Consider the following 10,719-nt stretch of genomic DNA (forward strand, 5'->3'; position numbering starts at 1 on the left):
GAGAAAAAGAAAGAGAGATTGGGAGAGACAGCAACTGATCATTCAGGCTGTCCAGCTTTATTGATCTGTATTATATACAATTATATACAACACTTATATACAACACTTACACAGATCTATAAGGCTTCCCATTAATGCTCCTTACTCAGAGGAAAATGATACTTTCAAGTTTTGAAGTATCGATATAAATAAAGTGAAATATATTTTTTAAATCTGGCTGTTAATTCGGGATGCAATCCTATACACAATTAATTGGAAACCAACCTGACTGATGTTACTGTGCTTTTAGGCTGCAATCTTATACCCACATCAGAAAGTTAGCCCCCTTAAGCTGCATGTGAATGGATAGGATTGTACAGTTTCTCATATTGTTTTATTCTTTTAAGTACCTTCCAGATTTTTCTGGATGAAATGGGCTGAAATTCCGTACATAAGAAGGACAAGAATGAATAAATAAGAGTATTACAGCTGAAGATGACCTCAGTCCTATTCCCTTTCTTTCTTTCTTTCTTTCTTTCTTTCTTTCTTTCTTAAGTTTTCATATGGCTCGTTTGAAACAGGAGTGAGTGATGAATCCCGTTTCCCATCCTTTTACCGCATGGTCCCCAATGAAGCCCTTCAGTACCAGGGAATTGTCCAGCTACTAAGACATTTCGGGTGGAAATGGGTTGGGCTTATTACTATGGATGATGAAGGTGGAGAACGTTTCTTGCAGATTATGGAGCCAATGTTTTCTCAAAGTGGAATCTGTTCAGAATTCACAGAAAGACTCCTGCCAAACTGGCAGTTTTTTGACCTGGTTGACATTATCAATATTACCCTGAGTCATCTTCCAATTTTCTTGGAGAAAAAAGCCACTGCAGTTATGATATATGGAGAAAGTACAACTATTCTCTGGTTGGCTTCTATTATATTGATAACAACGGTTTTTCCTCTAACAGGTCATGAGTATAGCAGAGTGATCACTGCTGGAAAAGTGTGGATTACAACAGCCCAGATTGACTTCACCTTACATGTTCTTCAAAAGCCTGTTGATATGCAAATGTTTCATGGTGCTGTTTCCTTCACAATTCATACAAAAGAGGTTCCAGGCTTCCAAAGATTTCTTCAGATTATCAACCCCTCTGGGTCAAAAGCAGATGGTTTTATCACAGATTTCTGGGAACATGCTTTTGGGTGCCCTATGCCAAATTCTGATGCACCAACAGACAACGATGAACCATGTACCGGCCTGGAAATGCTGGAGAGCCTGCCTTCACCTTTCTTTGAAATGAGCATGACTGGCCACAGTTACAATATTTACAATGCTGTCTATGCTGTGGCTCATGCCTTACACACCAGTTATGTATCTCCCTCCAACCACAGAGCAATGGCAGAAGGAAGCAAGCTGGCACCTCAGAATGTGGAACCCTGGCAGGTAGTGTGCCCCTGTAGTCATGGTTCTTTCGCAATGACCTTGAAACCATACAGTGATGTGATCTGCAGTATGCGGTTTGACTCCTGCATTGAGCATGGGGTTGGACTCTATGGACTTGTAGGCCCCTTCCAGCCCTACTGTTCTATGATTCTATGATTCTGTGTTGAGCACCACCTACATGGACACAAGGGATGGCAGAGAATTCCGCCACGGATCACGGTGAGGCCATATGCCAGTGCATTTGGCCCCCCGAAATCTGTGGTGGAACGGTCTGCCACCCCCTCGCCCCCCCACAGATCCCCCCCCCCGGGGCGAGACTTACCTGGGGCAGATCTTCCAGGCTGCGGCGGCTCCAGCGGCAGCTCCGGTGGCGGCTTTGGCGGTTTCGGCGGCTGGTCTTCCAACCGGTTGCCACTGCCGCCATTAGCAGGTTTTTTTTGTTTGTTTTTTTACAGAGACGTGATAGGCTATGTAAGTTTTTACGTAGCCTAAAACGACTACATTTTTAAAAAAAAGGCGTACACAAATGGCAGCGGCTACGGCCGCCGCCATTTGCGTTCCTTAGTTTGGGCCATCTTAGTCTACATAAATATTTACGTAGACTAAGATGGTGAAAATAAGGGGAACGCAAATAGCGTAGTGGACGCTATTTGTTTTCCCCTTATTTTTGCGGTCTTAGTCTACGTAAATATTTACGTAGACTAAGACGGCCCAAACTAAGGAACACAAATGGCGGCGGCCATAGCTGCCTCCATTTGCGTACGCCGTTTTGGGGGGGGGGTTCCCCAGAGCTCTCCGCAGCCGGAAATCCAGCTGCAGACAGCTCTGGCTGGCTGGGCCTGGCTGGCTGCTCCAAGGAGCTGCCGCGGAGCACAGACAGCCGCGGAGGATTCCGGGGGGGAGGAACAGATCGCCTCCCCCCCTGGTGAGGATTCCGGGGGGAGGGACGGAACGCCTCCCCCCCACCATCAACATAATCCGCGAAAGGTAAGTGACTTTCGTACATCCCTAATGGACACACAACTGTTCTGTGGCTCATCTTCTCAACTTTCTTCCTTTCCTTGCAAAATGTTGGTGCCACACAATAATAATCTTTAAAGCCTAATTTCTCTTCATTGATTTTGTTTGCAAGTTTTCTTAACACCAATTGATGAGAACACATTTTTTGTGATTTGCTTGGTTTTCCCATATCTGGTACCTAAAACGCAACGCTGTCTATTCTCAGATGTAAAAGGCTTGCATTCTCCGATGGTTTCTCTCATGCAGGAAAGTAATCTCAATTCATCCATGAAGTTATTCCAAATGTTGATTCTCTTTCTCTCTCCACCTAGCTCCACTCCTTAATTCAGAGGATCTCCTTCAACAACACTGCCAGAGATGAAATTATGTTTAATGAACGTGGAGAGTTAGCAGGTGGATTTGATGTTACGAACTTGATCACTTTCCCAAATAACTCCTATGTCAGGGTCAAAGTGGGAATGCTGGATCCTCACGCTCCCCCAGGCAAAGTATTGACCATTACTGAGGACAAAATCAACTGGCAGAAAAACGTGGCTCAGGTGGGAGAATAGTAATAGCTCTCAGATATTAATATTGATGATTATCCAATGAAATGGGAAGGGTAATATATGCAAAGCTAACAAAGGAAGCATTTCTTCACACAAGGCATATTATATTTGAACTTCACTGGAATGATCTGCTGGTTTGCCAGATAGGGGAAATGGTGTTTAAAAGGGAGTAAATTAATATGTGGATAGTGTAGTGGCGGCTGGTGGCTCCAATTCCAGTGGGGCTGTGAATACACTCTGGGTTTCGATCAGAGCCAGCCAGAACTCTAAAGGAGCTGTCCAACATGCTGCATCTATTTTGCAGATATGGTTCAGCATCCTGGATCATTCCTTCAGAGTTCTGGTTGGTTCTGATTGAATCCCAGAAAGGATACACAGTACGGCTGTGCATGGATCCCCTGCTTTGCCACTTCAGACCTTCTGAAGCATCCCCACTTCACTTCAGACTGATTCAGACCCCATCCACTTTGTCTTGGATCTGAAGCAAGATTCAGATATCTGAATCATTCTGATACTATGTTTTCCCTTTCACTTGCATTGGAAAATAGAAACAGCCATAACATTTCCAGTTTTCATGATCAATTCATGAAATTCAGGGAACTGGCAGCCCCCATGGAGGTGATCCCGCCTGCCAAATCCCTGACAGTTTGGTCCAATAGTTTCCATGCTAAGGAGAGTTAAAATTTGATGTTTTTCAACAAAAACTTTCAAAGCAAAGAGCTATGACTTTCACTGTTTCCACAGAAGTGCATGAAATATAGGGACCTCTCAGCCCTCATGGAGGGGATTCCACCTGCCAAATTCCAGACAGTTCAGCCCAGCAGTTTTTCTGCTAGGCACAGATAAAATGGGCTGTTCTCAGAAACTCAAACCAAAGGTCATAAAGGGATAATCAGAGAAGTGAGGTGTTTAAGCAGTGATAGGAGGAGGTCACTATCCCTAATATCTTCTGTAGGTTTCTTTAAAGTGCAAATAACCCCTCTCCCCTAGTACTATTAAATTTGGTAATCTGCTGCCAGAAAAAGTTGGCATCCAGGCTGTGGACTGCAAATGTGCCGTCTTAGTCTTAAGAGATGGTTGATTCATTCAACTGCCCTGTAGTAATAAAAAAATTGCTGGATTTCTAAAGTCTAGTCAACTTAATATGCTTAGCTCCATTTTTTATAAATTCATATAACTGCCTTCACACACTCTCTCAAGTACTCTGTTTGATTGTAACAATAGGGATGTTGGAGAAATCTGCAATGGATTCAAGAAACCAAAGATGCTTCATATTGGGCTTGCTTGCTTTGCCACACAGTGGAGTATTATTTAAATAATAGATGTAGTGATTTGCCCACTGTATGTTGAACTGTGGATGTGTGTAGTGCTTTGCTTGAGTACAACACAAGCACACACAGAGACACACACAGAAAGAGAAATAAGAGCAAAAGAAAAGCAAATACAGAACTACCTACAAGTAAAGAAAGGGGTTTATGTTTTATTTTTTATGGAAAAGACATCGAGTTCAAAAATGGGAAGGGAAGGAATATAGGAATTGAGAAGGACTGGGGGGTGGAGAGAAAGAGAGAGAAGAACAAGGAAAGGAAAGTACTTCTTTAATATATTTTTGTCCATTTTTTTTAAAGGATCTAGCTGGAAAGGTATGAACAAAGAGTGGGCCCAACACACACACACACACACACACCACAGATCTAGCCAAATAACTTCAGAGCTCTCTCGAGTAACACCACAAGATCTCTCTCTTGCAATGAACAAAAGCAGGCTTTTGGCTCCAGTATATACAATATCACACACACACATACACACCTCCACCATTGTCACTGATTGGAGACTGCTGGGTTATATTTAGCTCTAATTTAGCAACTAGAGTTACCATTAGCCAAAGCTCACTCCCTCTTCCTCATCCTCTCCCCTTCCCCCCTCCCTTGTCCTCTCCCCCTCCCTGATCTTTCTCAAGTTGATACATTTTGGAGACAGGCTGTCTGGGCTTCAAAAGGCATCAGAATACCTCCGAATCTCTGAGGTGGACCAAGGTGACATGCTTAGCTTCAGAGAGACTTGGTGCTGATCAGATTTGCTTTGTATCACACCAAGGCACCCCCGAAGCACCTCAGTTCACTTTGGGATTTGGATTCAGCACAGAAGTGATGCACAGCCCCAATACATAGTCCCACCACCAAAACTGGAGCCACCAGCCTTCACTGGGGTGACAGGTATTCCAGGGAAGACAAGCCATGATGATGAAAATGCAATATCCAGACAGGACATTTCAGACTAACATGGACACTGCCCAACACAGGATAAGTACTGTTGCCCATCATTACTTTCTGGTGAAATCTCTGAGACAAGTCTCCAGTTAGTGGCCTTAGTTCAATTGCTAACATACTTCTACCATTGATCTGGCTAATGAAGGGAATTCTAATCTTCTACAGTTCATAGGTACAAGAGTTATCCTTTCAGGATTCATAGGATCCTTTGTGCTACAGGAATTATTCCCATTGACCATACCACTTGTGCACAGAGATCAAAGATTCTATGTCACTGGCTCTCTTCCTTATGGGTAGATCATCTAATGTCAGATGAATTTCTCAAATGTTTCCTTAAAATTAAGGTCTTCTAATATCATTGGATAGGTGCCACCTCTTTCTCTGTGTAATGACCACTGCCATCCTGGTTACAGCAAGAAAAAGAAGGAAGGGAAGAAATTTTGTTGCTATGACTGTGCCCTATGTCCAGATGGGATGTTCTCAAACCAGGAGGGTAGGAAATATTTTATCAAGCTTTTTAAATGAAGAAAATGCAAACAACTCTTCTCCAGGCTCTGTTGTCAATTACATTTTGGAGAGCTTTAAAAAAACTATAGAATTATTATTATTCCCATTGTTTATGGATTATAGATATCATTTTATTGATATTTGCTCTTGGCCATCTTGAGGAAAATAGCTTCAGAAGCACAGATAATACATGTTAGCATTAAAAAAAAAATAGGTTCCCAGATCATTCTATGATTTTCAGTTGCTCCACGCTTCCCACTCACATCCCAGCTAACAGAATCCTTCACTGCACATATCTAGCTACATTTCCATAACGGCTAAGCTCAAAATCACTCCCCAACCTACCAAAACATGGCGATGGGCAAGTAGCTACATCCTCCATTGAGCAAATGGTCCTATTACTTTCAGAATTCTGTTTAATTGATTTTTAGAAAAGGGAAATGCTCGGAGACATAGTAAGGTGAAATGGTAGTTTGGGATGGGACAGAAATGATTGCACCTGTATGAATGAGGTTGCAGGGGGAGAGGCTGATGTATCTCATCAAAATCACCTTTGTTGGCCCACAAGTTTTGGGACTACTGCTGGAATTATTCAATACACAGTACTGGTGATTTTATAATGAAGGAAGGTTCAAACATCTGTAAAAAACCACATGTCAGGCATGGAGGAAGTACAAGAATTGATCACTGCCATTTCTTTTGGAAGCATATTGGGAAGAAATTTATGAAAATTTCCATGGTGAACAATAGTTTTAGTTCTAGTTACACTGACATACTTTTTTTTTCCAGACATGGAAACTTGTGTCAGTTGTCCAGAAGGGCACTATCCAAACAAATTCCAAGACAAATGCATTCCTAAGATTCCAAACTTCCTAGCTTTTGAAGAAACATTGGCCATCATTTCAGTTTCTTCAGTACTTTTATTGTCTCTGCTCACAGCTCTGGTGCTTGGCATCTTCATTAGGCACAGGGACACTGCCATAGTCAAAGCAAACAACCGAAGCCTCACCTACATTCTCCTTATCTCCCTCCTCTTGTGTTTCTTCTGTTCCTTCCTGTTCATCGGAAAGCCTCATCAGGTGACCTGCCTTCTTCGACAAACTACTTTTGGCATCGTCTTCTCTGTGTCCCTCTCAACCATCTTGGCCAAAACTGTATCTGTAGTTCTGGCATTCATGGCTAACAAACCTGGATCCCAGATGAGGAAGTGGGTGGGGAAAAGGCTGGCATATTCTATTGTCCTCTCCTGCTCCAATGTTCAAGCAGGGATCTGTGCTTTGTGGCTGGCCATGTCTCCTCCATTCCCAGATTTGGACATGACCTCAATGACTGAAGAAATTATCCTGTTATGTAATGAAGGGTCAGTCACCATGTTCTATAGTGTCTTGGGCTACATGGGCCTCCTCGCTGCTGTCAGCTTCACTGTGGCCTTCCTGGCCAGGAAGTTGCCTGACAGTTTTAATGAAGCCAAATTTATCACATTCAGCATGTTAGTCTTTTGCAGCGTGTGGCTGTCCTTCATTCCAACCTACCTCAGCACAAGAGGAAAGTACATGGTGGCTGTGGAGATCTTCTCCATCTTGGCCTCCAGTGCAGGATTACTGTGCTCCATATTTTCCCCCAAATGCTACATTATTGTTGTGAGACCTGACATGAACAACAAAGAGCAGTTAATGCGAAGAAAGATGTAAATAACAGAGGAGATCATCCTTTCATCAATGCCCTTCGTAACCTACACAAGAACACAGAGGTGGTGTAAATGAATTGTGACTAAGGAAGCCTATCTAACTTTGCCAATCCTATCATTCTCCTCACATATGCAAATAACTATATACATAGTAATTAACCAATAGGGATGTCAGAGAATTCCACCATGGACTCCAGTGAGGCCGGATTCAGAACGGTCTTCCCCCCCCCCCGCCACCCCGTGGAATCCCCCTGGGATGGAGCTTTCCTGGCTGTGGATGCAGCGGTGGCTCCACCGGTGGTGGCAGCTCCGGCAGTGGATGTGGTGGTGGCAGCTACGGCTCCGGCTGGTCTCCCAGCCAGCCATTGCCAGGCTGCTGCAGCCGCAAATGGCAGCCGTCGTAGCGGCCACCATTTGCGTCCTTGCAGTCAGCCGTGATACGCTACATAAGTACTTACATAGCCTATCATGGCAAAGAGCAGGGACACAAATGGCAGCCCCTACATTATTTGCACCCCTGCTTTTTGCCATGATAGGTGTCACGGTGGAACCTGAGCCCATAGAGCCCCAGAGCAGTTCTGATTCTGAGGAAGAGCAACAACTCGTGGGAGAGGAGCTCGCTCATCTCTCACAGGCACAGCAGCAGGGAGAAATTCCTCCTGCCTGCATTCCTGAGAGAGATAGTGACCCTGGCAGTGAGAGAGTGGGGGAGGGGGGTTGCTGGATGCTCGGCGCAGATGCAAGGAGCGGCGCCAGATGGAAAGCGCCGAGAGGAGGCACTCTGCTCACTTGGCGCTAAAACAACGGTCGCGTCCCGAGGACCCAAGGGTAAGAGGGAGGACCTCTCCATAGCCCATAAGTTCAGAGTCTTCCCACCCTTCTCCTTCAAACAGGGACCAACTGCCTTACCTGAAGCTTAGGCTGCTCTGCTAACTACCCCAGTGCAGTTCCTTGCTTAGTCACTGGTGATTAGCATCTGAAAGAGTCATTAAGTTGTAAACGGAATAAAGCCTTGGAAAGAATGCTTTTTGTCTGTGTCTTGAGTTGGCTATTGGAGAGGACTGTAAGAGGCAGCTAGGGCGCTCCTGACAGTGGGCTACGTAAGTAGCCATTTGCATGGCTGCCTTTACCGTGATAGGCTACGTAAATACTTACATAGCCTGTCATGGCAAAGAGCAGGGACACAAATGGCATAGCAGCCGCCATTTGCGTCCCTGCTCTTTGCCGTGATAGGCTATGTAAATATTTACATAGCCTATCATGGCTGACTGCAAGGATGCAAATGGCGACTGCTACGACGGCCACCATTTGTGGCCGCAGCAGCCCGGCTGCAGCTGAAACTCTGGCTGTGGCCGACCCTGGCCAGCAGCTCCACGGAGCCACCAGGGAGTGGAGCCGGCCGGGGAGGATTCCAGGGGGAGAGACGGAGCACCTCCCCCCCACCGTGGATTGCCCGGCGAGGAGCCAGGTGAGACTTTCGTACATCCCTATTAACCAATCCGTGAGGCCATATATTCTGTTTTCAATGTTGAATAAATGCTACAACTGTTTGAATGTGGTTACATGCTTACTTTGTGACATGTGTGCTTAATGAACATCTCAATCTTTTCTCCACATTTGAGGAATCAGCAGCTCTTGAACTGTGGATATTTGGGGGAACTGGAGTCATTCTAGGGATCCTCTCACCTCTGTGGCCCCATCTTCTGTTTCTGCCAGAGGACAGCTTGCTGACAATGTGGTGGAGCAGGCACAGACACAAGAACATTTTACCAATAAATAAGAATACAACATAGGAAACTTTGGGAACTTTGTCCAGATGGTGGAGCATCACCATAATGTTCCCAGGAAGAGAAAATAAACCTGAGACTTCTGGATATAATGCAAAAAGGAGTTTTATAAAATAAAATAATAAGATAATAACACACAGGATCACACACATCCTACTGTGATAGCTATCGAAGAAAGGGGGTGGAAGGGCATGGGAAAAGTTTAGGGATGTACAAAAGTTATTTACCGCTACGTGGATCTGCTTCTCAGTGGGGGGGGAGGTGCTCCGTCCCTCCCCCTGGAATCCTCGATGGGGGGGAAGCACTCCATCCTCCCCCAGGAGTCCTGCTCGGCCAGCTTCGCTCCACGGGGAGGTTCCGGTTCTGTCAGCAGCCGGACATCCAGCCACTGGGTAGCAGGGACGCAAATGGCGGCTGCCATAGCCACCACCGTTTGCATCCCTGTATTCCTTATTTTGCGTTCCTTATTTTTCACCGTCTTAGTCTACATAAATATTTACGTAGACTATTATGGCAAAAATAAAGGGGAACGCAAATTGCGTAGTCTGGAATGGCAAAAATATGGCAAAAATAAGGGGGAACGCAAATTTACATTCCTTTTTGATTCGCCGTTTTAGCCTATGTAAATATTTATGTAGGCTAAAACAGCGAATCAAAAAGGAATGCAAAAAGGAACGCAAATAGCACCCACTACGCTATTTGCATTCCCCTTTATTTTCGCCTTAAATATTTGTACGTAAATATTACGTAGACTAAGATGGCGAAAAATAAGGAACACACATGGTGGCTGCCGTAGCTGCCGCCATTTGTGTACGCGTTTGTTTTGGGTTTTTTACCCAGACATGATAGGCTATGTAAGTCTTTACGTAGCCTATCACGTCTATGTAAAAAAAAAAAAAAGGCCAGACTGCAAATGGCAGCAGCAGCAGCCGGTCGGAAGACCAGCCGCTGCCACCGAAGCCACTGCTAGAGCTGCCGCCGTCCGGAACATCCGCCCCAGGTAAGTCTCGTCCCGGGGGGGATCCACGGGAGGGTGGGGGGGTGGCAGGCTGTTCTGCCACGAATTTCAGGGGGCCGAATTCAGCCTCACTGAAATCTGTGGTGGAATTCTCCGCCATCCCTAGAAATGTTTCCAAGCCAGGAGTAGCTGTGCAGAGAAATATACAGAGAAGTACTCTGGGATCATTTACCATCTCAACCTGTTGAATTGATTGCAACAAGTGAGCAAGGCCAGCCCTACCTCTGGGCTGACTGAAACTACTGCATTAGGTTCTAGAAGGGAGGCCAAAGCTAGCCTGCTGCCCTCAGGGGGATACTGTCCCAACTCTCGTGTCAAAATAAGGTTCAACTTATTTGAAGTAGGGTGAATCCAGCATTCTCAGGCTAAGGCAGAACTTTCATTCTACATAATCATGACTCGGGTCCAGGCATTCCTGAGCCTCAGTAGTGGCTCCACTACAGAAATGTGGAGGTGAGATGCAAA

The 10,719-nt window shown here is 45.2% G+C and overlaps 1 protein-coding gene across 1 annotated transcript; it reads left to right on the top strand.

The window, feature by feature from the left end:
• Positions 1–598: 598 nt before the first annotated feature.
• LOC146342649 (vomeronasal type-2 receptor 26-like) lies at positions 599–7,453 on the top strand. The gene is made up of 4 exons (XM_084807963.1): positions 599–1,417; positions 2,749–2,976; positions 5,622–5,748; positions 6,552–7,453. The coding sequence occupies exons 1-4, from the start codon at positions 599–601 to the stop codon at positions 7,451–7,453; spliced, it is 2,076 nt and encodes a 691-aa protein (XP_084664089.1).
• The last annotated feature ends 3,266 nt before the right edge of the window (positions 7,454–10,719 follow it).

The sequence above is a fragment of the Heloderma suspectum genome, chromosome 6 (assembly GCF_057233095.1).
Source record: "Heloderma suspectum isolate Gila_16-S chromosome 6, 16-S_ref, whole genome shotgun sequence".
NCBI lineage: Eukaryota > Metazoa > Chordata > Lepidosauria > Squamata > Helodermatidae > Heloderma > Heloderma suspectum.